General features: G+C 40.1%; 1 protein-coding gene across 4 annotated transcripts; it reads right to left on the reverse strand.

Annotated features, from left to right (window-relative positions):
- Positions 1 to 284: 284 nt before the first annotated feature.
- On the reverse strand, positions 285 to 27,941 carry PLA2G6 (phospholipase A2 group VI). 4 transcript variants are annotated; one of them, XM_087723179.1, is made up of 17 exons: positions 27,850 to 27,941; positions 24,559 to 24,806; positions 23,669 to 23,884; positions 21,343 to 21,526; positions 20,036 to 20,223; positions 16,210 to 16,306; positions 15,162 to 15,344; positions 13,978 to 14,086; positions 13,436 to 13,567; positions 12,257 to 12,347; positions 11,429 to 11,592; positions 9,852 to 10,002; positions 8,800 to 8,936; positions 7,021 to 7,175; positions 4,997 to 5,164; positions 3,262 to 3,335; positions 285 to 1,511 (listed from the first exon to the last, which is right to left on the reverse strand). In XM_087723179.1, exons 2-17 carry the CDS (start codon positions 24,765 to 24,767, stop codon positions 1,367 to 1,369), a joined length of 2,403 nt encoding a protein of 800 aa, XP_087579305.1. In that variant the 5' UTR covers positions 24,768 to 24,806; positions 27,850 to 27,941; the 3' UTR covers positions 285 to 1,366. The 4 variants fall into 4 exon arrangements, with proteins under 4 accessions (XP_087579305.1, XP_087579306.1, XP_087579308.1 ...); XM_087723180.1 differs by lacking the exon at positions 27,850 to 27,941 and adding an exon at positions 25,055 to 25,823; XM_087723181.1 differs by lacking the exon at positions 27,850 to 27,941 and having other exon boundaries at positions 1,446 to 1,566; positions 24,559 to 25,825.
- Between the last annotated feature and the right edge of the window lie 30 nt (positions 27,942 to 27,971).

The raw sequence follows: 27,971 nt of genomic DNA on the forward strand, positions 1-27,971 counted from the left end.
CCCGACATCTTTCTTTAGGTTAAATACAACAATTCTCACACCACAAAATATTTTTTAAATTCACTTATGCCATACACAGAAGCCTTTCTCTGTCAGGTGACTTCCAGATACAGGCTAAGCATTGCTAAAGTTGATCCTATCCATTTTGAATTACCAGTTTTTTAAGAGGTTACTTTTTAAATAATGTGCTCAGTTTGCAATAAAAGCAAGCTAAAATGCAACTCTGACATTGGAAATTGCAATTTGTATTAAGACATCTTAAATGAAAAGACGGAAAAGTCAGATTTCAGAAAATACTGTTTTTATTTAATGCTCACTTTGGGAGGGGGAGAGGACTTTTTAACATCAACATAATTTTCATCAGAATTTGAAAGCTTATGAAAATAATGGGAGAGTGGAGTATTTCCTGTTAGTTTCACTTTATCAGTTATTCAACAATTCCAGTGCATCCTATTAAGTCAGTTAAAACCTAGAAAAATAGTGCATTTTTGTTAAACGTCAGTACATCTTATATTTCTTGTCTAAACAAAACAGCAAATACAGCATTCATGAGTAGAAAAATTAATGAAGTAAGAAAGAGAGTATGAGAAAACAGAAAAACAAACCGTAAAAGCATGGGCCCCGTCTACTGACTTTGTCAATCAATGGTCTCCTTATCTGATGCGTGCCCATTCCTACATTTTTTTCATCCATATTCGGAAATGTCTTTGGGAAGACTATTGTCCAAGGAAGTATTATCCTCCATTCTTCCAGCACTCTTTTGTGCCAGTTATAGCAAAGTGATTTCTTCGGGGGTGAGGGGACTCAGAAAAAAAGGAGTCTGAAGTAAGGAAACAAGCATTTAGGGAGAGCTTTGGTCTGGAATGAGCAAAGGAGTTTGCCTACTATCAATAATGTTGAAAGGGAATGGTAGGTTTTCTCATGTGGAAAAAAAAAATCTCCTTCCACATAAGAAACAACTCAATAAATGACTTGTAAACAAGGAGAAAATGGCAATTTCAGTTGTTCAGGTCCTCATGCTACAACCTTAGATACAAAGGTATAAGTAATTAATTCATAGCACACAACTAGTCTTAGATTCCAGGCAGGAATAATTCAACTCTGATCAACAGACAAAGTGAAATGACTTCAACCTTTAAGGTTACTGGTATAGCAGCACACTGAGGTGGGGAGGGAGGCAGTCCCAGCACCTAAAACAGCTGATGGATGTTTTGATGGGAGCAATCCTCAAATTCTTCCACTTGATTTTTCTGGTACGGAGGCAAGGGGCAAGACGCTGGCCAGTAGAATCTGCTACTTCTCACTGATAATCCAGGCTGCAGCATCAAGGCAGGCATTATTGGTACCAAAAATCCTCACAAAAGCTTTATTTGATTAGCAGCTGCTCTACCAACTGCTCGAATTTATCCCAGTGTCGATAAATGTAGATCTGTGTCTCCCAGAGCATGTTGATCAGGATTGTATTGCTCACTTCATCCAGCATGATGTCTGCCTCCAAAGAGGGATTGAATCTGTAGGCATCATGAAGATGTTAACAAGAACAGCAGTTTTGTGCATACGCTGCAACTGAAGATAGGAACGTAGGGCAAAGAAGCGTTCAACAGAGGAGAGCACAACAAACAAAATACAAGAGGAACAATGTGGTGCAAACAGGAGCATCCTGGGACCTTCACTTTTAGATTCCAAAAGCCCAGCCCCCCCTCCCCCCCCCAAAAAAAATGTTTTCTGGATATTGCTGATAGAACTGGGTGACAGAAAAAGCCAACACAAATAGTCCACAAATTATGACCACAATTTTATTTTGCCTTATTTTGCATCATTGACTCAGCCATTAGGTACTTTGTACCAGGTTTTACAACCTTTTGCTGTGGTTGTTAAGTGAATCACATCACTATTGAGCAAATCCAGTTTCCCTCATCGATTTTGCTTGTCGGAAGCCCCCTGGTAAGATCACAAATGGCAATCATGTGATCTCCAGGGCGCTGCAACTGTTGTGAATACATGTTGGTTGCCAAGCACATGGTTGTAAGCATAAGGACCTATCATAAGTCACTTTTTTTCAACACCATCATAACTTCTAACAGTTGTTAAACTAAAGGACTAAAGGACTAGTCAAGGACTATCTGTACGGTTTTCATCTTCCATATAAATATTTGAGCTCTTGCCTACTTTTGAGTCTACAAAGTTCTCTACAGCAAGGACTGAGCCATTGCCTCATCTAAACTTTGTTCCCTGTTCTTGAATTATCCTGTGTCGTAGTCCTGTCTTCTTCACTAAAATGAGCCTGGCTTCATATAAAGCATTCTGGCTGTAGCTCAGACACTCAGTTAGTGGTTAACATTTCCCTATTTCTCTGCTGAATCCCACTCCATTGTGAGGGTGTCCTATATAAAATATATCCTATATAAAATACCTGAAAAGCAGAAAGAAGCCTAGAAGTTCAAGCTCTGATTTTTCTGTATTTTTCGGAGTATAGGACGCACCGGAGTATAAGACGGACCAAGATTTTGAAGAGGCAAATTTTTTTAAAAAAGGTTTTGCACTCTGCAGACTTCCCAAAAATGGGCCATTTTTCACAAAAATGGGCCATTTAGGAGGCTTGTAGAGTGCTCCTAGGTGCTTGGGAGGCCCCAAAACAAACAAAAAATGGCCTGTTTTTCATCAAAAAAAGGGCATGCATAGCCTTTAGGAGGCTTATAAAGTGCTCCTAGAGGCTGGGGGGGGGGCAAAAAAGAGCAAAAAACCGGCCCATTTTTCACTCATTTCTGCCCTCCCCAGCCCCCAGAAACACTCTGAAAGCCTCCTAAAGGCAATACACAGCCATTTTTGCAAAGGGGCAGGGTTTCGGGAGGCAAAAAATGCTGTATTCAATGTATATGATGCACCCAGATTTTCACCTTTTTTGAGGGAAAAAGGTGCGTCTTATACTCCGAAAAATACGGTATTTATCAGGATGGGGAACTTGAGTCTCTTGAAATGTTGCTAAACTGTCATTCTCAGCAGCCACCACAAATATGACCAATGATGCTGGAAGCTCAGCAACATACTGAGAGTTAGAGCTTGCTCAACTCTGCCTATACAGGCTGCCAAAATGCGTAATAATCTTCAGCTATAAATCAGCTTTGCCCTCAACTAAAGTGACTGTTAGAGCCCCTTTATGATGATCCTTGTTTGGTATATAAGCTCATATTCTGAAATCACATTCACAAGTTCAAGCTCTGATTTTTTCTGACACAATATTATAGCGGGCATGGCTTATACCTGAAAAAATGGGCATCTATCATCTCACACCAGGCGGCTGCACGATCAACACATGGTCCATCTGGATCTGTGCACTACAAAAATAAAACAAATGAATCTAACGTTATTCAAGATATGTCAGTTTTTCTACAGAACAAATTTCCAGTCCAATTTTTTAAAAAAAAACTTAAAAGGAAAAAAAACAACAAGCAGATTTGGATGAGCACAAGTTGGATCATTTAATTTTAAGGACAACATAGATATGAAACATATGGCAGAGTTTTCCTGAGAATGAGACCAAATTTTAAGATCCTCTTTTTGATTAACAATGCAACTGTTAATAATTACGGTATTCTGTGTTACTAGTAGGCTAAACTGATGACAGTACATTATTGGCATTCAGGATTTGGTCTTGTCCTTCATAGCTTTATAAGAAAGAATCAAGTAGCTGAAAGTCATAGTAAAGTTGCTTGAAAACATGCTATCGTATATAACTATGTGAAGCTGGAGTAAAAGTAAGGTGATATCTTGCCTTTAGCTTTTTACCAATTCCTGTAAGTCAAAACTACTAACCATCTGGTGGTATAGCTGGACGCCCAGGAAAATCCAATATGATAAAAGATATGGCATAGTTTGTTATTGTGAACAAGTGGGGGCATTAAACAATAGATTTAGGGTGACACGAAAAGATTTAACTACCAGACTACTGGAGTTTGACAAAGTTGGAGAAATAAATAAATAATTGTATAGCAGTCTTTAGCATCAGGTAGAGATTTCCCTACTAAATAAGAAACAAAAAGAAACAAAAAGAAACAAAAAGAAACAAAAAGAAACAAAAAGGGGGAAATTATGCATAATAAAGGAGAGTATTTGGTTCTTGATAAAAACGCTCACCTCTGTAAGACATTGTATATAATAAACCAAGCTTATCTCATGCAAATATTCTGTTCCTAAATTTCTAAAAATATGTGAAAAACGCTTTCATCAGTTGGACAAAAAACAAGGGAATCTGTTAAGAAACTAAAAATGAGTATCTTCTGTGGATCAGATAGACTGTTTAAAAAGATTATAAAATGTTTAGGAACAGTATATTGAGTGAACCTTGAGGGTCTCTGAGTTTATTGTTTTCTTGCAGACATTTCATTACATCACATTTCATTTGGAAAACTGTGGCCATCCTAAGCCAAGCCAAATCTAGGGAATTCCTGGAAGCCTGGCATTCTGACAAATTGACTATCAATGGGCACATAGACATAAACAATATCTACATGCCATTCAATGAGAGCAAACCCTACTCCTCACTAGCACTGATGATGTTACCTAGTTTGCGTAATTAAATCTGCAAGAAAACAACCAAGCCTAGAGAACACCAAGGACCCTTCATTTCAACCCTGAGCTACAAATGATCTCCTGTTATTAGATTATAAGTAATTTACAGCACATCTAATCATTGAAGAAACCAAGAAGTAACTCAGGAAGCAGCAATGTTAATTTCAAATGACAGTAAGGTATGGGCAAGAATGGATTAGGCAAAAATATTGAAGCATAGGTATGAAAGAAACTTAGATAAGCATCTCACAGGCATATATTTATCTCCCTCAACATTTGTTGGGGAAAGTATTTTCTTCATCTTTATCGGGCGTTTGAATTGCTATCATATTACAAACTATCAAAACATTCCTTTTATATGCAAAATGTAGAAATCTTCACCTCTTGGATCTGGCATCATGATGCCTACTCTCTATCTCATACTCACACAGTCCACCACCAGCCTGCCTAGTTCTTTAGCCCCATAGACAGTCTTGGCCAGTTCCCAAGGGTTAGAGGGACGAAAGACGTCCACAGAGCTCACAGGCACTTTTGCTGTTCTGCCTGTTCCAAGAGAGACGACGACTCCCAACCTCTTCACTTTGTCACCTTCTCCCTGGAGAGATGGAAAGAAAACTAAGCAAGTACTTTAAGCCTCCAAGGATAAAGGACAGTAGTGGGTTCCGGACAGTACGGGCCAGTACGGGTGTACCGGTGATAGCTGGGAGCAAAGGCCACCGTACCGGAAGTGTGGCTCGTTTGGCCCACCTGCCTGCCTGGGTTCCTTACCACTTTTTTATGCAAACGGGCCAATTGCACATGCGTACACAGCATGCAGCACCTGCGTGACCTCCACTGAGCAGCTGAGTGTCACTGGGCGGTGCCGTGCGCATGTGTGCACAGTGTGCGTGCCTAAGGAGCACGCCCGGCCCTGTCACAGCATACCGGTTGCAACAGGATCCGGAACCCACTACTGATAAAGGGGATAGGAGTCTTACCAACATCTTCACATATGTTGCTTGAATTTAGCACAAAAGAAGCATGTGAATTGTCCATGTGAAATAGGTTTTGGGAATATTATTCTGGTTTACTTTTTTCCATTCTTCAAACAGGTATGGAGATTTAGCAAATGAGTTGTTTTAAACTTGATTGGTAGCTTTATAGCGCTTTGATGTCTTACACATTTATTCTGAATTTACACAAAGCTTGAAGGTGTATTTAGTTACAAATCAGGGTTTGATACTTGTGTTGCCTTGGCATTATTAAAAGAAGAGTTACGGTGCAAATCTTGCTAAATTTTATAAAACTTCCTTCCTGGGAAACCTTCAGGAAATCTTTTCTTTCCTTGTATGATATAGTCCTTGCCAACCCATTTTTTGTAAAGACTTGACAATCATTGCTTTAGTTAGTTTAGCTGAACAGATTAATGCAAAATGCTCTGGCTAGTTTTGCACACTTTTTTTAAAAAACTTCAGATGCTCCAATCAGCAGCAACCAAAGTTGCATGCCATGAATCACAGATCAAAAGCACCTAACTTTTCTTAGTATGGAAATAACCCTAAGAAGCTTAGGAACATATATCTTTAGGAATTGTTTGTTTTCCTACAAAAATCTTATCAGAGCACAAATACAAGAGGTGTGCTGGCACTTGTTTATTTTTCCATTAAAACATGTCACTCCCTCCATGATGTTTTGCCAGAAATTGACCTGCAGGCTTTTAATTTTGCATACCTAATTTTGCCTAATTACCATCTTTCTCTACTTGGATCAAACTTTAAAACAAAAGATAACAACCAAAAAGAGCAGTAAAACTTAAGTGCTGGCTATATGATGTGGCTTCTGTTAGAAATTGGTTGATGCAACTTACTCTGACGGGATGTGATAAAAATGTTCTAATTATATTGTTTGCCGGATACTTTTAGATCCCATTACCTTGTTTCCCCGAAAATAAGCCCTCCCCGGATAATTAGCCCAATCAGGCTTTTGAGCACATGTGCTAAAATAATCCCTCCCCCAAAAATATTGCAACACAGCAGCAGCCATGAGGTGACCATGCTCACAGTCTCCTGCACCTCAAAAATAATAAGACCTCCCCGAAAATAAGGCCAAGCGCTTATTTGAGGGGTCAAAAGAAAATAAGACCCTGTCTTATTTTCGGGAAAACATGGTAGTGATCTGGAGTACCCATAAATTGTACTGTCAAATTTGGCAGCAAAATACCTAATTTCCAGCAGTGCCACTTTATGCTTTTCTTGCCCCACAGCTAAACAAAACCAACTGAAACATTTCACCTTTTAGTCAACCAGGGACATTCATCACTTTCTGAATTCCTTAGAAATCTCTTTTTTAAAGAGAAAATACTGTCTCTTGGGGAAGGGGGGCAGAATGGTTCACTCTTAAGACATTTTAGAAAATTGCATGTGCAGATTAGAATTTGTCTTTAATAAGTATTCTTGCACAATAAATCCGTACTTGCTGGATTAAAGACTTATTGTATTCATTGATCTCAGTTATGGCATCCAAAGTGGGGTTGTTGGCTAGCAGCCCTCCGTCCAGAAACCGCCCTACGGGTCGAAAATATGTTGGAGCAGCTCCACTGGAACGGGCAGCCTGCCATACCAGTTGATCTATAAAGAACAAACAAAAAGTGGTGACTATCAGCAAGAATGTGTATCAATATTATAATACACAACGAAGCAAGACTATCTGGCTATCTGCCTTTCGATGAATTGGAAATAAACACAAGTCAAATTCAAATCAAGGAAAGATTGGGAGGTAGTAGGGAAGCCAAAAGTAGATCTCCTTACATTATTTTGATTACACTTGAATTCTGAAGAAGAAAAATAAAAAGCCCACCACCACCTCCAAAACATTATAGTGAATAACAAATATTTCCCCAAAACATCTGGCAACACAAATGCTGTCAAATAGAAAACACTGATGGCTCCATTTGTGCTTCCTTTATAATACTTAGCAAAGTTTTCTAACACCACGTTTTTAGCCTTAGGGCTGATCCAAATGTTTTTTTATCTCCATTCATAAATTATTCTTGTCATGGGAGAAAAATATGGCTGCATATGCAACCAGTCTTTAACTAGTTATGAGCAGAAGATGCTGAGGAAGTGATGTGTCCCAATCTTATTTAGAATATGTAGTAGTATACATTCATTCCAAACATGACATATACTAAGTGTATGATTATTTTGGTTCATCCAATTCCTTACAAGGGGGTGAATGAGGAGGAATTACCATATTTTTCAGAGTATAAGACGCACCTTTTTTCCTCAAAAAAGAGGCTGAAAATCTGAGTGCATCTTATACATTGAATACAGCATTTTTTGCCTCCTGAAGCCCTGCCCCCTTCAGCAAAATGGCTGTGCATAGCCTTATGGAGACTTTCAAAGAGTTCCTGGGGGCTGGGGAGGACAGAAATAAGCAAACAACGTTTTTGCCCCCCCCAACCCCCAGCAGCACTCTATAAGCCTCCATAAGAATATGCATGCAAAAAATTTTTTTACAAAAAACGGGGCCGCTTTTGCGAAACGGACTGTTTTGGGGAAGTTTGCATAGTGCAAAAACTCACTTTCTCTCCCTCTCTATCCCTCCACCTACCTACCTACTTTAAAAAAAAAATTGCCTCTTCAAAACCTTGGTGCGTCTTATACTCCAGTGCGTCTTATACTCAAAAAATACGGCATGTATTCCTTTAAAGCAGGTGTCCCCAACTGTGGCAACTTAAGACTTGTGGACTTCAACTCCCAGAATTCCTCAGCCAACAAGCTTTACAGCCTTACACGTTCCTCCCCCCACTCCCCACTCCCCCCTCACCAGTGCAATTTATATCCCTGGTCGGTGGGAATAGGTACAGATAATCCTCAACTTACAACAGTTCATTTAGTGACTGTTCAAAGTTACAACAGGATAAAAAGTAACTTTTCTCACATGACCTTCACAGCATCCCTATAATCACATGGTCAAAATTCAGATACTTGACAACTGATTCATATTTATGATGGTTGCAGTGTCCCGGGGTTACATTTTGCAACCTTCTGACAAGCAAAGTGAATGGGAGAGCGCCAGATTCAGTTAACACCCCCCTGTTTTACTAACTTAATGACTGCAATGATTCCTTTAACCATTGTGGTAAGAAAGGTCGAAAAATGGTGCAAAATTCACTTAACATCTGTCTTGCTCGACAACAGAAATTTGGGGCTCAATTGTGGACGTAGGTCAAGGACTACCTGTATTTACCTTCTGGCTTGGTCATTGGTAGAAATGAGCCCATCATTCTGAAACGGGATTTGTTTCTTCCTTCTGGTGGATTGTAATTCCTGAACAAATGGAGCTCAGCGGGCTGTCGGTCGCATAGTGTTGCTGTCAACATGACCCTGTAAAAAGTTGAACAAAACAAAATTTCAACTTGATTTAATTCAGGGACTAGTGTGCAATAGCAACACTTTTGATCTCCAGGCAGAAAGTGAGTGACTCAACTGCTAATTAAAGGAGATCAGGTAGTACTTGATGAAAAATACCTTTACTAGAAAGAAGATGGATCATTTACCTAACCAAGACAGCTTAGTGTCTATTATCATTCTTCTATGTGTCATAAAGTGGTATAATAACTTTGTAGTGTTGTGGCACACCACTGGAGCTGGCAGCAGATTCGGACAGCGAGGAGGTTGGGGAGGAACATGGGACAGTCCTAGAATCTGAGGAAGGCTCCGATGAGGTCTGTGTGTCAGAGGCAGAGAGGGGGCCAGTCGTATGCCAGTTATCAGCTGCCTTCGGAGTCAGACATCAATGAGGCAGACAAACAGCTGGAGCCTGTTCCCAGTGTGTGCATGCGCAGAGTTGCCAGACAAAGGGAACAGCTAAAGAACAGGAGTCGATTTGGGAGTAAGGCCACAGGTGGACAATGAATGGCCCCTCCCAGAGGAAATAAGAGGAGTGAAAGAGGAGTGGAGTTTGCAGGAGACAATTAGTTTCCTTAATTGATTCCTTGCCAAGCTTTGCAGATATCGGCCTGGCAGCTCTCCAAGCCAGATAAGGTCTGTGACTGTAAATCCTCCCTTGAAAGACTTCCCTGGATGTGAATAAGCAGAAGAGGTTTTTGTCAAGACAAGGAGTTTGCTTCATGTTCTTGGGAAGCCTAGGTCAGAACAGCTAGGCAATTTACTATTTAGGTACTGATGAGATGCCAAACCTACTTTGAATAATGGGAGGTATATAAATGACCAGCAGAGCTAATTAATGAAGAATAGAGGATTCAGGAAGCCATCCCAATGGTTTTCATTTTGGCTTACTTGGGGTTCTTGATATCTGTCATTTTGGTATGTTCTCCAAACTCCTTTTTCAGGAAATTCTCAAGAGGCTCTGATTCATAAGGCCGTGACCCTCGAAAGACCTCATCTTTCATGCGAAAGTACACACAGCGCATGTAGTCCATGGGCTTCCCTGAGAAGAAGAACAACATGATTGGCTTCCTGGAGAACATCTTTGGTTCCAATCCAGCTGATAGAAAACAGGCAGGAAATTATCCAAACATCTTGGTGAAAGTATGGAAACCCATGTTTTGTGCAATGAGTGAAATCACCAAATGTGTGACAGAAGAGGGGACATCAGGGGGGAAAAAGTTCAACAGCAGGAAGGAACACATAAGGCTACATCAAAGGCAAGAGTGTAATGCAGATGAGCCACTCTGTGTAAAGAATCCATAATATTGCATGCTGTGGATGCAAGAAATCCCAGATTCAATCTCTTGCTATCTGTTCTCAAAGAAAAGATTGATAGAAAAACTAGAAAAACACCTGGGCATTAGAATATAGACCATGAAGACTAATGATTAGATTATCATTAATGACATGATGCAATAGGGCAGCTTCTGGTAAAGAAGTGGTAAAGAACAATTGAAGAATTGTTTGACGGGCAAAGACAAAATATATCTGAATGACACATTAAATACGGTAATGGGGATGATAAAATATAAACTAGGGTTGTCTTCTATCTGCTCTCAGCAATGGAAGCATTACACTATCTCAATTTCTGGATCAGGAGCCCTTAGTTCTCTTTCACTTGATCAACAAAAAGCTTTTTATAGACCTCTTCTAGACTGAATGCATGTTAAATGCTGACTTAAAAGTTTAGAAATAAAAAATAACTAGAAAGGAACCGTATTTTTCAGAGTATAAGACGCACTTTTTCTCCCTCAAAAAAGAGTGAAAATCTGGGTGCGTCTTATACACTGAATACAGCATTTTTTGCCTCCTGAAACCCCATCCCCTTCACCAAAATGGCCGTGCATAGCTTGTAGGAAGCTTTCAGAGAGCTCCTGGGAGCTCAACCCCCAGGAGCACTCTATAAGTTTCCTAATGCCCCTTTTTTGACAAAAACGGGTCCTTTTTCGTGAAAAATTGACTGTTTTTTGCTCCTTTTTGCCCCACCCCCACCCCCCAGGAACACTCTACAAGCCTCCTAAGGGCTATTCATGCCCTTTTTGGGGCAGAAAACGGGCCCATTTTTGTGAAAAACAGGCCGTTTTGGTGAGGTTTGCAGAGTGCAAAAACTTTTTTTTTAATTTGCCTCTTCAAAACCTTTGTGCGTCTTATATTCTGGTACGTCTTATAGTCTGAAAAATACAGTATTTACAAATCTATCAAAAACACAATTGCAAAGCCAATACAGCAATGGGAATGATTTAGACAACAGCACAACAAGCTACATAATGTGGCGGTTTGACATGAAATCTAGAACCCAATTCTGATCAAAGTTTTAAAGAGCACACACACACGCACACATGCACACTTCCCAATTCAGTAACCATTCCCATCCCGCACTGAGTCTTTTCCACATGGGATTACTTGCTATTCACATCACTTCTTACCATGTATAATAGCCAGGGCCAGAATTCCCCCTGTACTAGTCCCCGCCACCCAGTCAAAGAGCTCTTTAACAGGACGCCCTGCAGCTTTCTCTATAGCGATGAGAAACTGGATGAGTACAATGCCCCGGACGCCTCCTCCATCCAGGCTCAGGAGGCGGTCCTCGCTAGAGAAGGGGAACAGAGAAAACAAGGGAAGTGTCAGCCCCAGAAGTAACTCTGCCTTGTTCTTCACATTCAGATGACTCGGGGAGATAGGTAAATGTTTACATGCATTATATAGAAGGGACGCGGTGGGTCAGTGGCTAAGACACTGAGATTGTCAATCAGAAAGGTCGGCAGTCCAGCAGTTCGAATCCCTAGTGCCGCGTAACGGAGTGAGCTCCTGTTACTTGTCCCAGCTTCTGCCAAGCTAGCAGTTTGAAAGCATGTAAAAATGCAAGTAGAAAAATAAGAACCACCTTTGGTGGGAAGGTAACAACGTTCTGTGAGCTTCCTTCGGCCTTTAGTCATGCTGGCCACATGACCACGGAGATGTCTTTGGACATCGTTGGCTCTTTGGCTTTGAAACAGAGATGAGCACACCGCTCCCTAGAGTTGGGAACGACTAGCACATATGTGTAAGGGAACTGTTACCTTTACCTTTTATGCATTATATAATATAACTAAAATACCAAAGTAATTGTTCCTGAAAGTACAACTGAGCCACAGAATCAGAAACAGTAGGCACGGAGTCTTTCTTTCTAGGAATTTGGTGCATCTTTACTAGATCTTCCCCACGCAAGTACATCTAAACCACCTTTGTGACTCTCCCTAACCCTACTTGCTTACTTTCTTCTCTTCTTGGGGGCAGAGTCCACCACATCTGGTCTCTTCAGCAAGTTGCCCAGAGCTACTGAAACATGAATGACGTCTTGGTAGTCTAAAAAAAAATAGAGTAACAAACAAAACATAAAATTTCTAACTTTCAGGACACAACAGGCACGGGTTAAAACTGAGAGTTTAAGATGCATTTCCTCGCTCACTATGGTATCCAGATTCAATAGAATCTGAGCTTTCTATTTCTCAAGGCATTGCCCAAAAGGAAATGATAGGCATATCTTTCTAGAGTCACCATAATCAGTGACAGTAAGTCATGCCTGTTAACTCACTTCCTTGTATGCAATATTTATAAAAGCCTTGACTATCGTGAATATGTAGCAATCCTATCTGCTAATTCAAGAGCTACTTATTAATGTGTTTTAAAATAGATATTAGTATAGCTGTAAGAATAGGAAGGAAAAGTGAAGAAAAAGTCATTGGGGTTATAATGGTAAATTACAATAGAACATGGTAGGTAATCACAAGATTTGTTGTCCTGATTGCTGCAATGCAATGATCATTGGAAATCTGTAATCAACAGAACTGGTTAGGGCTGTGATGGCGAACCTATGGCACACATGCCACTGGTAGCATGCAGAGGCCTGTCTGCCGGCACGGGAGCCACAGATGAGCTCCACCAACCATGTGCCGCCAGGCAGCTGATTTTCGGGTCTCTGCAAAACACTATACAAGCCATCGATATACATCCAACAGGAACAGGAAGTGCCTCACAGGAGCAGATAGAGGTAAATCTAGAGAGGCAGGAAATGCATCACTGAACAATGGAGATTAATGCTAGAGAGAAATAAAGCTGTATACAAAGCTGACACAACTCCTATAACAGGGTAGGCATGCACGGGGGGGAGTGTGGCCCCCTGCACCCTTTTTTGGGTCCTAGGAGTACATTGTATTATGGGTGTGGGCACACGTGCACACACTGTCGTACACGCGGGCATTCTTTTGACACACAAGGACAGAAAGGTTAGCCATAACTGGGTTAGGGTGACAACATGGATGCATATACACTGGCATTCATTTTACACATAAGAATTCTTATTCTAAGGGCAACCGCATGTTGGAAATCTTCAGATATAAAGTGGCCCAAGAGAGTGAAAAGAAAGAAAGGCAGAGAGCTAGGTAGTAGGTTACCTAAGCCACAACTCGGTGAGGCTGATGATCTTTCTGGGAGATTGGATGTTGATGAGGAAGATATGCCAGGTGGAAGGAAGCGTTCAATCCCTATAATTTTCAGCATATCTAAAAGAACCTTCCGGTTGGCACCTTGCATAAGTGAGGCAGGAATCACATGCATTAAACAGAAAGTTATTAAAACAAATAAAAAAAATCAGTCACCACTGCAAGCTCTGAGCCAACCTATTTCTTGTACCCGGGAAGAGCCTGTATCTGAAAGGCAGGTGAATGTACTTGCCAAGGGCAATGAAGAGCAATTTTAATGAGGAACCTCTAGGGACCTCATTCTTAATGCTTCCCTCCAGTGTTGGTTATTTATCTATGATTCTAAATTTCCATTCCATAGCAGACTTTCACCAGGAAGTACTGATCTACGCCCTAAAGCCCAAGATTCGGAGCTTCAATATACATGGAATCTCTTCACAATGTTAACAGAATCCAGTTGGGTAGACCAAGGTCAATCCTCCCACCACCTCCTTCTATCCAAAGGTTCTTCCTACCTTTGCTTGTCCTGGCTGCCACCAATCCAGGTGTCTCCCCTAAATTATTAGGGATATCCACATCTGCTCCAAACACAATAAGGGCCTTGATCATTTCTATGCAGTCTTGCTATTGGGAAGAAAGGAACTTGTTAATGGAAACATATTGTCCTATTTCTCTCCATTCATTGTTTTCTAGTCTACTTTGGAATGTCCACCCACTTTATCATCTTTTTTGTGTTTCTGTGCCACTAAGTTTCCTGTAGATCTAAAGCTGCTTAAAGAATATCAAACCTTGGGTTAAAAACACTGCATCATTCTGATCAACATCATATGGCAATGCCATTCCTCAAGGGTAGGCTAAACTTCCACATCATCAAAAACCATCTTGAATAACAAACTCTTTATGAACCTCCAGAAGCCCAATAAAGTGGAACAGTCTAGATATAGATTTTCCCCGAGGCAAACTGCCAATTGCTCAACCATCCAAAATAGATCAGGATCTCCAACCTTATTTTGGTAGAATAGCTGGCTTATCTGGATTGGAATGGCAGTGGTGAGATAAATAAATATAAAAGTGTATTCGATCGAGTGACTGATGTATCAAGATAAAATTGGAAAGTACGCTCACTGCAAAGATGAGCATAACATTTGTTGGCTCTATATTCTTTTTTTTTACAATAAAAACTGAACTGTACTAACTGGAAATTGGTACAAAAGACATATAGACAGGTTTAAGGAAGCTTGAAACCAAAGATAGGTTTTCAGTTATGAGAATGTAATTTACTTTTTCCTTCACTCATGTAAAGCAAGCTTCCTTTGTTAAAGCCAATAGCAATAGCACTTAGACCAGAGGTCTTCAAACTTGGCAACTTTAAGACTTGTGGACTTCAACTCCCAGAATTCTCCAATCTGGGTCCTGATTTTACCCATCTCGGAAGGATTTGAACTGCTGAACTGCAGCTAGAACTTCAGCTGAAGTAGCCTGCAGTACCGCACTCTAACCACTGCACCATCTTGGCTCTTTAAAGCCACGGAGGGCACATTGTTAGTTCTATTACCAGAAAACTGAGAGTGAGAAATTTAGGCTGCAAGAAAGTTTTCCAGAGGTACCTTGTGCTCACCACCCTCTGCTCTCTCCATTTTAGAAAGAAAGTTCCTCTCTCTCATTTGCTAGAAAAATATCCAAATGATGAAAGGCTCACCTGCATGGCCAGGTGAAGTGGTGTGTTTCCATTCTTCTCTTTAGTGTTTGGCATAGCTCCATGTGTCAACAACACCATTGTGCAATCAAAACGCCCACGCCGCACAGCAATATGAAGGGCTGATTCCCCTGACGAACTGAAGGCATTCACTTCACAGCCATACTCAATAAGCATCCGGGTCATCTAGAGTCATAAAGGGAGAAATCGCAAATAGGAATTGCAGCATCTGCCCTCCTCTTCTTCCAAGAGCTTCTTCTATGATATTTTTCACAATAGGACATAGGTTTCTTCATCTGTCTTTTTACATATTTGTTGCTCTTTGGGGGGAAAATGTGTTTTTAGTTACCAAACCATTCACCTGTACAGGTAGTTTTCAAGTTATGACCGTTCGTTCAGCAACCATTGAAAGTTATGACTGCACTAAACAAACGCTAGTCCCCAAAATTATGGTTGCTGCAGCTCCTCTGGAGGCACATGATCAACATTTGAACAAGACTACTAACTAGACTTATTTACATCACAAGAAAGCACCTCAAAATCAGGGGTGGGTTGCTCCCAGCATAACTGCTGGTTCAGTACACGCAAAAATGTTATATGTAAAAAATATTTTTCATTTTCTTCTGTGAGAAAAATATACCCACATTTTAAAAACTTTCTTAACCTAGTGTCCTGCAATCTCCTCTTAAGCGATCCTTCATTTTGGGAATTCATTTTCTCTAACAAGTAAGATCTTTGTCTGAAGCAAGCAGGCTGCAAATTGTACAATCAATTTGGTGCACTGGAAGGAAGCTTCTTAAGGCTGGAATACAACTAATGCTGTTTCTCCACAATTTTCACACAAATGGCAGGAGGAAGGATGTTTTCAGGTTCAGGTTTCCTAGTTCTACACGGATATTAAGAACCCAGAACCCAGCAAGATCATAGAGAATGAAATGTTAGCAATGGATTGGGGAAAAGAATTATTCCCAGAAGGATAAGGCTCCCAGGTAGTAAAAGTAAAATTAAAAATACACGATTTGTCATGTCCAATGATATTGTACTTTTTCACCTCTGCATTCCTGGCCCAATGAAGGGGTGTGGCACCATATCGTGGGTCCAGAAACTGAATCTGATTGATTTCTTTATCAAGGAGAATTTCTGCACATCTGGAAGAAAAAGGAAGGAGAAATAAACAAAACATGCCACAAAGATGCCCTGATCAGCTTTATAAATATTTGCAATTTCAATAAGAATGAGATTATTGTTCAATGGTCCAACAGCAAACACAGAAAGTATGTTATAAGCCTTAAGATAATATCCTCTGATTTCACTGGGTTATCACTTGTGTTCACTCTTACATCCCCTCTTGTCCTACCTGCCTTTCTATACTGTCTGTGGCACTGTTATCTTGATTGTGGAGCTTCCCTGCTTTTGCCAGCCTTCACCTTCTGCCAGAATCTCCTGGAGACCACTGACCCTCCTAAAGAGTTTTACCAAAACCTTTGGACCAGAGGTATATTTCAGTATGTTTCCTATGGAGGCAATACTTCCCACTTACACATTGTAACCTGTAACCCAACTGATGGGGATATGAACAACAGATGGAATTGGCACACCTCTCTCCTTCCCCTCCTCCTAGCTGGCATTTTATACAACAGCTATTTAGAGCAATCATGGAATTTCCCCACCTACTTAATTGTGAAGGGACACTCTCTCGTGTGTTCTGCCACCTTGCAGCCACACTGAGAAGCACAAAAATGGGTATAAGATTGGCAATTTGCAAATCACCACTTTTAATCCCAACAAGCAAATTACTGCCAGTTTGGTGTGAGTGAAAGATGCAAGAACTTTCCCCAGTTTGAAATCATTTTTGGAAGCAGGCATGACTTTGGTTTGATTGAAGAGCTTTGGATTTTTCCTGTCTTTGACACCAGAGAAAATCTCTTTTCTAGGTGAGGGTGTCTCTCTGCTCACTTTGTAGGCAGCTCATTTCCCCATTTGTGACTCTTATCTCACTCTGCATCTTGCCTTTATGATTTCAGTTGGGCCTACCAGATATTTCGACAGAAAAGGGGTTGGATGGTTTTTGAGGCTTCACATGAATCACTCGGGGTTTAGAGAAATGCTCTCCGCAGGAAATAAAAACATGGATTTGAAGCTGGAGAGGTAAAATAGCCATACATTTTACATACATGTATTGAATGGGAAAGAAGAATATTTTTTCTTTCTTTGAGACCCACGGAGTAAAGTGTGCAGTGGCCCTCTGTTCCTTGTTTTTAGCATGGCATTCCTTTTCTAAGGTCTTAGTTGATGGAAATTGAAGGTTTAGTTTAGTTTTAGTTTTTTAGTTTTATTAAACATTTATAGGCCGCCCTTTTCCCTGAGGGGACTCAGGGCGGCTTACAATAATAGGGGAGGGGAGTGCAGGACAAAACATAAAAAGAAAATGTGAGTAAAAATAATTGGCGGTAAAACACAACATTCACTCAACATTCGGGAGGGGCGAGAGTAAAGTCTTATCCCCAGGCCTGACGGGATAGCCAGATCTTGAGGGCTGTGCGGAAGGCCTGGACGGTGGTGAGGGTGCGGATCTCCACGGGGAGATTGTTCCATAGCGTCGGAGCTGCAACTGAGAAGGCTCTCCTCCGCGTAGTCGCCAGTCGGCACTGACTGGCGGATGGAATTCGGAGGAGGCCTACTCTATGCGATCTGATGGGACGAAGGGAGGTAATTGGCAGAAGGCGGTCTCTCAAATAGCCAGATCCACTACCATGGAGCGCTTTATGAATGGTAAGTAGGACCTTGAAGTGCACCCGGAGATCAACAGGTAGCCAGCGCAGCTCACGGAGGATCGGTGTTATGTGGGCGAACCGTGGTGCGCCCACAATCACTCGCGCGGCTGCATTCTGGACTAGCTGAAGTCGCCGGATGCTCTTCAAGGGCAGCCCCATGTAGAGCACATTGCAGTATTCCAGCCTAGAGATCACAAGGGCTCGAGTGACTGTTGTGAGGGCCTCCCGGTTCAGGTAGGGCCGCAACTGGCGCACCAGGCGAACCTGGGCAAATGCCCCCCTGGTCACAGCTGACAAGTGATGGTCAAAACTCAGCTGTGGGTCCAGGAGGACTCCCAAGTTGCGGACCCTATCTGAGGGGTATAAATTTTGACCCCCCAGCCTGAGTGATGGAACGTTGGCCAAATTGTTGGGAGGAAAACACAACAGCCACTCGGTCTTGTCCGGGTTGAGTACCAGTTTGTTAGCTCTCATCCAGTCTTTAACAGCCTCAAGACCCCGGTTCATCACGTCCACCGCTTCATTGAGTTGGCACGGGGCGGACAGATACAACTGTGTATCGTCCGCGTATTGATGGTATTTTATCCCGTGCCTCCGAATGATCTCACCCAGCAGTTTCATGTATATGTTAAATAGTAGGGGGGATAAGACCGAACCCTGCGGCACCCCATAAGTTAGGGGCCTCGGGGACGATCTCTGCCCCCCCACCAACACCGACTGCGACCTGTCTGAGAGGTAGGAGGAGAACCACTGCAGAACAGTGCTGCCCACCCCCACCTCCCGCAGTCGTCGCAGAAGGATACCATGGTCGATGGTATCGAAAGCCGCTGAGAGGTCAAGGAGAACCAGGATGGACGCGTGGCCTCCATCTCTGGCTCTCCAGAGATCATCGGTCAATGCGACCAAAGCGGTTTCTGTGCTGTAACCGGGCCTGAAGCCGGACTGGAAGGGGTCAAGATAGTTAGCTTCCTCCAAGGTACGCTGAAACTGGAAGGCCACCACCTTCCAGGTTAACAGTATAACAGGGTTGGAAGAGACCTTGGAGGTCTTCTAGTTCAACAACCTGCTCAAACAGGAGATCCTATATCAGAGGTTCCCAACCCCCAGTCCTTGGACTGACATTGGGCTACAGCAACATTGCACGCCAGAAACCAGGCCATGCAAACAAGCAAAGCCCCATCCACAGAATGCAGGCAGCAGAAACCTCTCTGCCCGGAATTGGTCCCTGGTGCCCAAAAGGTTTAAGGCTATTGCCCTATACGATTTCGGACAAATGGCTGTCCAATCACTTCTTAAAAACCTCTTGATGGATCATCCACAACTTCTGGAGGGAAGCCATCCCACTGATTAATTGTTCTCATTGTCAGGAAATTTCTCCTTAGTTCTGGGTTAGACCTCTCTTCTGTAAATTTCCTTCCATTACTTCTTGTCTACCCTCAGGTACTTTGGATATTAGGTTGACCCCCCCTCCTCTTTGTGACAGCCCCTCAAATATTGGAAGACTATTATTAAACTAGACAATCCCAGCTTCAGCAACCATTCATTATATGTTTTATCCTCCAGTCACCAAATCATCTTTGTTGCTCTTCTCTGCAATTTTTCTAGAGTCTCAACATCTTTTTTGTACTGTGCTGACCAAAACTGGACACAGGATTCCAAGTGTGGTCTTACCAGTACGATATAAAGCAGTGCTAACACTTCACATGATCTTGATACTATTCTTCTGTTGAGGCAACCTAGGACTGCGTTGGCTTTTTTTGGCAGCTGCAGCACACTGCTAGTCCATATTTAAGTGGTTGTCCAATTAGTGACCAGCCAGCTACATGATGAATAAGTATAAATGATATTTGAAATCATCATTTGTTCAATATGCAGTCTACACTGGGCAATTTAATAAAGATCAGCTTTAAAAAGTATCCCAAGTACGCATGATCTGGAAGGACTATCACACAGATGACTTACATTACTTGAATACAGATATATCTGGTTTGACCCTAAAATTAAAGGGAACAAGTGCATATTGAGTACAGTTGGCTAACATATAGAGTTTTCTATTTACAGAAATCCTTATATTCTAATCCCAACAAAGCTAGGCAAAGTTACCTTTTCTGAGAATGCTTCATAGCAGCGTGGATGGGATAACCCAGTGGGCCCAAGTTATTGCACTTGGCATGAACCTTAAGAAGAGAGTAGACTGCATCTTCTTTGCCCAACTGGCAGGCCAGGTGCAACGGACTCTGCCCCTCATTATTCAGATGGTCCAAAGCAGCAGTTGCTTTCTTGCCCAGGAGCTGAACAATTAAATAAGTTCACTTGTGACTTTCAATTCCTCCTTCAAGATGTGTCCTCCCCAATTTCCCAATCAATATTCTACTTTTATCTTTAGCATTTCTCAGACTTATTTCAAATCTCTTGATATGTATAGAAAAGAGAATTTATCTAGATATGGATGTTGCCAATTTTTAAGAAGAGAAATGAATCAACTCATATGCACTCTTTACAGTAGATACACCACTGTGTTTACAGTTCTTGAAACAGTCTGGGGGTATGTTCTACTTAGGTGTGTAAGGCATTATTATCTTTTTCATGTTGTATTTTTGCTCGTTAATGTACATTTATGTTATAAATCCCTTCACTGAATGATTCAAAATTATAAAGATGGTTGCTATTCTAATAACATTTGTAATGATCAAATGTTATACTGGTTTCTCCTTCAAGGTTTATATTAATACTTCATTTTCCAAATTTCCACTTTAATGCTAAATAATTCTTTTACTGTGTATTCCATTATCCATCTAAAATAGGATAGAAAGTCTCTTAAAAGCCTCTTATATGATTATAAAAGTATTGCTAGTTCTTCATCTGTAAATAAATTAATTTTGAAAATAAGTGTAATTTTCATTTATTCTGCCCTGCACCTTGTAAAGATTGTTTTGCAATTGCAAATATTGATGGGCAACTTTGCTTCAAATATATTTAATATCTGGTTTTAAGCGCTTTAGCTTTAAATTAACTGGGTTTATTTTTTAACCATATCAAAGACCTAATAGTTCATGTTATAGCCAAAAAGAAATAAAACTATACTGAAAATAAACAAATTATTCTCATCATCCACCACAGTTGATACTTACTTTTCTTCAATGTTCAAACTGACACATTATTTCTTCAAACAGGCCCTCAAGCCCATTATGGAAATTTGGGGATGGGAGAATTGATGGACAGGAGGAAACATTAGATATGTGAGGCAAGCATTAAACATTTTCTCTAAATAGTGCATATAGGTGCACATACAGAGAGTGTGCATATATAGATAGATGCATAGATGCAAACTTCTGCTTCTCTTGCATTCCCCTAGGAAGAGATGAGACAAAGGCACTTTACTGCAAGCGGGAGGCTCCTTAAACCCTCACCTCTATAATCGTTGGGTTGCTCCCTCGAACAGCATAATGGAAGACAGTTTCTCCATTTTTGTCTGTCAGATCAACCCGGGCATGGCACTCCTCCATCAGCTCCTTCAGACATTCAAAATCACCTTTTTGGCAGGCTAAGTGAAGTGGGGTGCATTCATTGTCAGAACTGTGGCTATTTACGTAGCTAAAACAAAGATAGAGTAATGCTAGATATGCAGTCTCATGTACAAGCTGGCCTACCCAACAGTTTTCTCCAAAAGTTGTGGCATTATCTGATTTTTCAATCCTGCTGCTCTTCTATTTACTGTGATGCAGGCCATATTGCAAAATTTATTGTTATACATTTGTAAAGCATTTGCGTTTCCATAAAAGCCAACTACCACTTGCTCATCATGAAATCTCTAGAATGGCAAAGCCTACAAACTTGAAATTCGGCACGTTGTTCCTCTTGGCTTCTAGGTGCTTGCTAACAAAGGATTATTCAAAATGACAATCAGATCATCAGTATTCCTTATACAGTATTATATTAACATGTGTCGATACAAAGTAGTTAGATGTTCTATTCAACCCCCCCCTCGCTAGACCAGGCATGGGCGTGGCCAGCGCATGACTCATCCGGCCTGCGGGCTTTACATGTCAATTTATCAAGCCTGATCACATAGTTTCATAGCGAAGCACAGGTATCCAGCTAGTTTTCAATATGATAGAAAAATACTTTTAAAATTATAGCCTTTTTATTTGAGAGCTAAAACAAGACTCTAGATCTTGATTGCTGAAATACCTTGAACCACACATAAGCAGAGGACACATTGTTATTTAGGTTTCTGAATAATCTGCAATAGGTCAAAAATTGGAAATGTGTGATTTCTCTAAGCAATTTTTAGATCTTAATTCTATTGTGTACTATAATAATTCAGATTTGTATTCCGATACCAGTAATAGTATAATGTAGTGTTTTAACACATCAGTATAAAGTATTAGGTTATGGATTCAAACAGGCAACTCGCTATGTTTTGTGGGCTAGCTTATTTCATTAAGGAAAAAAATTAAATGATCTTAAAGTCTATCTTAAACAATTGGGTTCACACTTCATGCTAAACTACTCTTTACTAAAGTACAGCCAACTTGGTTCATACAATAGACTGAGCCAAAGAAAAACAAGAGCCTGCTAGATCAAGCCAGTGGTCCATCAAGTCCAGCATTCTCTGTCACATGCTCCCTAACCATATGCATTTGGGATGTTAAAAGACATGTGCAGGAAGAGGTTGGAAGCCTTTTCCACCATTGCTTCTTAGCTGCTGGCATTGAAGGTAACCATGCTGTCCGTGGTTATGAAGATAAATGACAGCCATCAAACTACCAGGGTAATCACCGAAAGTCCATTCTTATCTGTTCCCTTCCGTTTTAAAGCCATTGGAATTGGTGCCCATCAGTATAACTCGTGGCAGAAAATTCCACATTTTAATTATATGTTGTCAATTCATAATACTTTTATTAGGCTTGAATCTCCATATATTTAGCTTGATGGATGAACCTGAGTTTTAAGTTAAAAGGGGGGGGGGAAGATAAACATTTCTTCCTGCAAGTATGGTTTTATAGAATTCTATCAGGACTTTGTTGAGCCATCTTTGCTTAAGTGGGGAAAAAATTCAAACCCTGTGACTTTTTCTTGGAGAGGAGCTGCTCTAACTACTTATAGTTTTTTGGTTTTTTTGCAGGTTTATATATTGGCTGTTTTATTTTCAGTTCCCTTAGCAATGATTCCAACATGAATATCTTTTTTTCTCCAGAACAGATAGTCCCTAAAGGTACATTTAATGACTGTTCAGTTACAGTGGCACTGAAAAAAGTGACTTATGACTGTTTTCCACACTTACATCCCCTGCATGGTCACATGATCAAAATTCAGACACTTGGCAACTGATTCATATTTATGATGGTTGCAGTCTCCTGGAGTCATGCGATCACCTTTTGCAATCTTCTTACAAGCAAAATCAATGAGGAATCCAGATTCATTTAACAACCATGTTACTAACTCGGTTCGTTACTAACAGCGATTCAATTAAAAACCATCACAAGAAAGGTCATTAAATGGGGCAAAATTCACTTAGCACCAGAAATGCTGGGCTCAATTGTGGTTGTAAATTGAGGATAACTGTGGTTGTGCACTAATAATTGACATTATCACCAAGTTATAAATCATGACTCTAAGATCTCTTCTGATATTGGCCAGCTCAGATTTGATTATTCCACATATGATGTTTGGGGAGGGGGTGTTGTGCCCATGTCAATCAATGTGCTACAAAAGACCCATTCCACATCGTACCTCAGAATGAGATTGTGTCGGAAGCATCCCAGAAGTCCACACTCTACAGCTACGTGGGCTGGTGACCAGCCGGGGTGACTTCGCAAAGAGTCCGTCAGCTGTTGCAAAGTTTCCAGAGACAAAGGATCAGGATAGCTCTCATAGAACGGACGCAATTGCTTCGCATACAGATCAAAATATTCACGTGCACTTGGTTCAGTGTCAACTTGAAACAGCCTACAAAGGAAATGGTTTTGGAACGTTTATAGCCTTTCGATGGCTCTAATCAACTGGAAGTCAATGCATCTGCCACAAAATCAGAAGAAAATCACCCCAAATCTTGACATTTGAGAAAAATAGTATTTGGGGCACCTCACAATCTGTTCCCAAGGCAGTTCCATATAGACTTTATTACAAAGAGGTCATTGTAAGCATAAAGAATATGAAACAAGGAAGCCAAATAAACATTTACAAATATAGAGAGAAAATTACATGGCAACAGAAGTAATGTTTTCTTTATTTTTTTTACAACGTAGTCCCTACTACAAGATGGGGAGGGGTGGAATCTTTTCTATATACATACTGTATTCCCAAAGTTATTTGGGCTGCAACATTATGTAATACCTCACTAAGAAACTAGTAAAGCACAAACCACCTTTTATCAAGCAGTTAAGAACAAACCCAGTTCTTTTTGTTTCTCTGTCAGCTATGGATGAAGCTAATTCACTCACTCACAGAAACCAGAAACAGAAAGCAAACATATTTCGAGTCCTTTACATGCCTTCCAAGCCATCATTCACATCTTTGTCCTGAGGACTTCAGAACCACCATATTTCTGTTCTCAACCTCCCATGTGAACAGATAAAAGGTACAATATATTTTTTTAAAAATAATAAAGACTTGTTACTTACCGTAAGGCAGAACTTTGATTCTGAGGGTTAATAAGCAGACAGTCCCAGGATCGAGCTGAACTGTTCTCATACAGGATTATCCTATCGTCTTGTTTAACAAGGTTCCGAGAAGTATAGTCTGTCAGGGATACCTCCTTTACCCGGTGAGGGTTTGTGAACAAGTTGGTGACATTGTTCAGAGTATGAACAAGTCGTCCAAAGAACTGCATGCCTCAAAAACTTGTCCTAAACAATTTTCTTTCAATACTCTGGCAAAAAGAAAAAATCTTTATTCCCACAATATCATGGACATTCACTAACTCTGACCTAGCATAATTATTTCTTTATTCTCTCCATCAGTTACTATAGTGTGTAATGATGGGAAATGGATCAACCTTATTTGTCTGGAGCCCGCTACTAATGTTCACTGGATTGGGGAACTCAAACTGAGGAGCCAGTCTGGTTTAGTGGTTAAGACACCAGGCTAGAAGCTAAGAAACTGTGAGTTCTAACCTACCTTAGGCAAGAAAGCCAGTTGAGTGACTTTGGGCCAGTCATTCTCTCTTAGCCCAATTCACCTCACAGAGTTGTTGTTGGGGAGAAAATAGGGAAAAAAGGAGTATTGTGTGTGTTCGCCGCCTTGAGTTATTTATAAAAAATAAACAGATACATATAAATAAGCAAACAAACAAGCAGACTCTGGTTAGAAATATCTACTATGAAATTCATCCAATGTTGAAGCCACTAAATAGCCAAAACAAGAGGATCAGCGTTCAACAGACTGAAAAATGGTCCTTTATCACCAAAGTCTTCATAAATGAACACAAGTTTGGCTGTAACTCTATTTCCACGTAATAAGGTTACACGGAATAGTATTTACTTTAAAAAGAAAAGGAAACTTTACTTAATAGCCTTGCATCCATTACAGATCTAAGAGTTTGGTTCCAAAGGCAAACTCCTAATTAAGAGAGGTTAATACATTTTATTTTACCGTAAAATGGAAAATATTGAATACAATGTAAGTAATCTGTAATTCAAACTACATTGGATAGATTAAATATTTTCAAGTTACAGGTGATTTATTGCACTGGCTATTTGCAAAGAAAACATCAGTACTGATATTTTGGGGCTGTTTTAGCTTTGGAGGATTTAGTTTGTAGAAAACATGTCTGTTCCTTTCGCACTATACTTTACAGCACGGGTGTCAAAACTGGCAGATGTGTCACTCACGCACAAGCCATGCCCACCAGAGCTCCATGAAGGGGAAAAAGGTTGCGATACATCATGTGATGGCAACATGACATGGCGAGTTTGATACCCCTGCGCTACAGAATCATTCTGCCATTCAACTGGTGAATGTTTTCCTTTCTCACTTCCATGGGAGTAAACTTTCCATAAAGTTACTCTCCAGTGCAATGACTTTTATCAGTGCATTTTGTAGCATGGCATAGTTCTTCATTAAGAAAATATAGCAAGTATGCAGTAGATTTTACTGTTCCATAATTTGAGTATTTGCTTAAAGTAAGTTTTGAACCAAAAACATACTGGCTGATTATATGCTATTTGAAATAATGTTAAAGATGGATTGGGTTGCTGTACTTACTATTTGTATAATTATGTTCTACTTTCTTCTATTAATTTTCAGGGTAAATATTTTTGGAAGAAAAAATGGCAAATATTTTTGATTTATATGGAAATACATTTCATTGGCATGCAAACATTGGGAAACCATATACAATCTCTAGTATATTTGAACAAATTCAGCACTCTATATTTATTTGCAATGTACAACATAATATATGCTGGACTTGTATACTTTTAAAAAAATGATTCTATGCCAAGGATTCATACTACCCATTTTTAAATATACAAACCAATGACAAAAACAACTGTGCCTAATTTTTATTCAGACTTCTTTCTTTTTATGGTTTTACTTTCACAAGACCAAGAAAAAATATAGAAGTCTTCTATTCACTCTATAAAAATATACACGGGAAAAAGAGAAGTGAAATCTAATTCAACAATATTAAAAAAAACAGCAGTCTTAAAAGCTAAACTTGGAATTTTTAGAGTAGCATTTGTTGTGTTTTTTACTTTACTAATCAACCATGCTTCTTTCTAGGGGAAGATTACTATTGCATCATAGTGGAACAGGGGAAAGCATTTAAGGAACATTATGATAAAGCATTTTTGACATCACAAATATTTTCATTTGTCTTTATTTCTATGCTTTTGAATTATATCCATGCTTTTATAAAGTAACTGAGAAACTTGCTCTTCATGTTAAAAGGAATACCATAGAACCAAATGGAAAACTTTCCACATCAGGAGAGCTATATTTCCTCATCATTGAATCAAGTTGTACATATTCTGTACCACTATGCAAAACCTCCCTCCCCCACCCCCATTTAAGGCCGAGAACTCTTTCAGAACCCATTAAAATAACCCTTTCTATGTTGCTTTTTAAAAAGAAAGTTCTTACAAATTTCAAGATGAAATAAATTATCTAACTCTTGTTTAACGAAGCAAATGCCCATGTTCCTAAATTAAGTTAATTTTGAAAAGACTGATATATATGGCAACAGTGATTATCAGTGTAAAATTTTAATCACAGTCAGGTGCTTTTTACAATCCTTTTAGCCTTTCAAACAAAGGCATGGGAAATACTAACCCTTGTGTTTTCCTCTAGTTAAGTGACCTGTGCTTAACGTTGGAATGATTGAAGCTGCTTAAAAGCCCTTGAAACAACAATACAATGTGTTTATTCAAAAAACAATTAACTAGATTCATATAGCTCACCAAGCCAACCAAATAACCTAATTTCTAGCTAACCACAATATGCAAATACAATCGATGCAGTTTTATGTAGAAATCACCCTTTTTCTTGGCATGATTTTTTCCCTTTTAAGATTTTGCAGGAGATAAAAACTTTGCACTTCCAAAACTTTCGTTGTGGTTAAACTGGAAGTCCCCATCCCCAGAGTGGTTGTCGATGGTACAGTTACAAAGAAGTAACTCTACTCAGGATTTCCTTCGGGAGACAAGCTCGCAGTGTAGGAAATCAAGGATTATATGGAAGTATTATAATTCTCCAACCCCAGAATAAAATAACGGATTGAAGGTATATCGGAGTCTATGGAGGCATCTTTGGATAATCTGCACTAGGTTATCACAATTTTATTTTTCCTTAATGGCAAAAGGCCTTCTTTGGAGGATTTTAAAAAGGAAAATTGGGAGGAAACCAGGAATACTATGCGAAAACCCGTGTGAACCAAGTTCCTACATTGCGCTGCAGGGCTCAGAGATACTCACCTCCTACTTAGCTATTATTCACCCAGCTATTTCCGCCAACAAAGTCCCAGTTGCCTCACGTGATCGCGCCTCTACCAATCACGAACTGCCGCCTCGTTCTCGATTTACAGGATCTTCTTAAG

Source organism: Thamnophis sirtalis, unplaced genomic scaffold (genome assembly GCF_051295495.1).
Source record: "Thamnophis sirtalis isolate CommonGarterSnake01/CBP01778 unplaced genomic scaffold, rThaSir2_p1.2 scaffold_9, whole genome shotgun sequence".
Taxonomy (NCBI): Eukaryota; Metazoa; Chordata; class Lepidosauria; order Squamata; family Natricidae; genus Thamnophis; species Thamnophis sirtalis.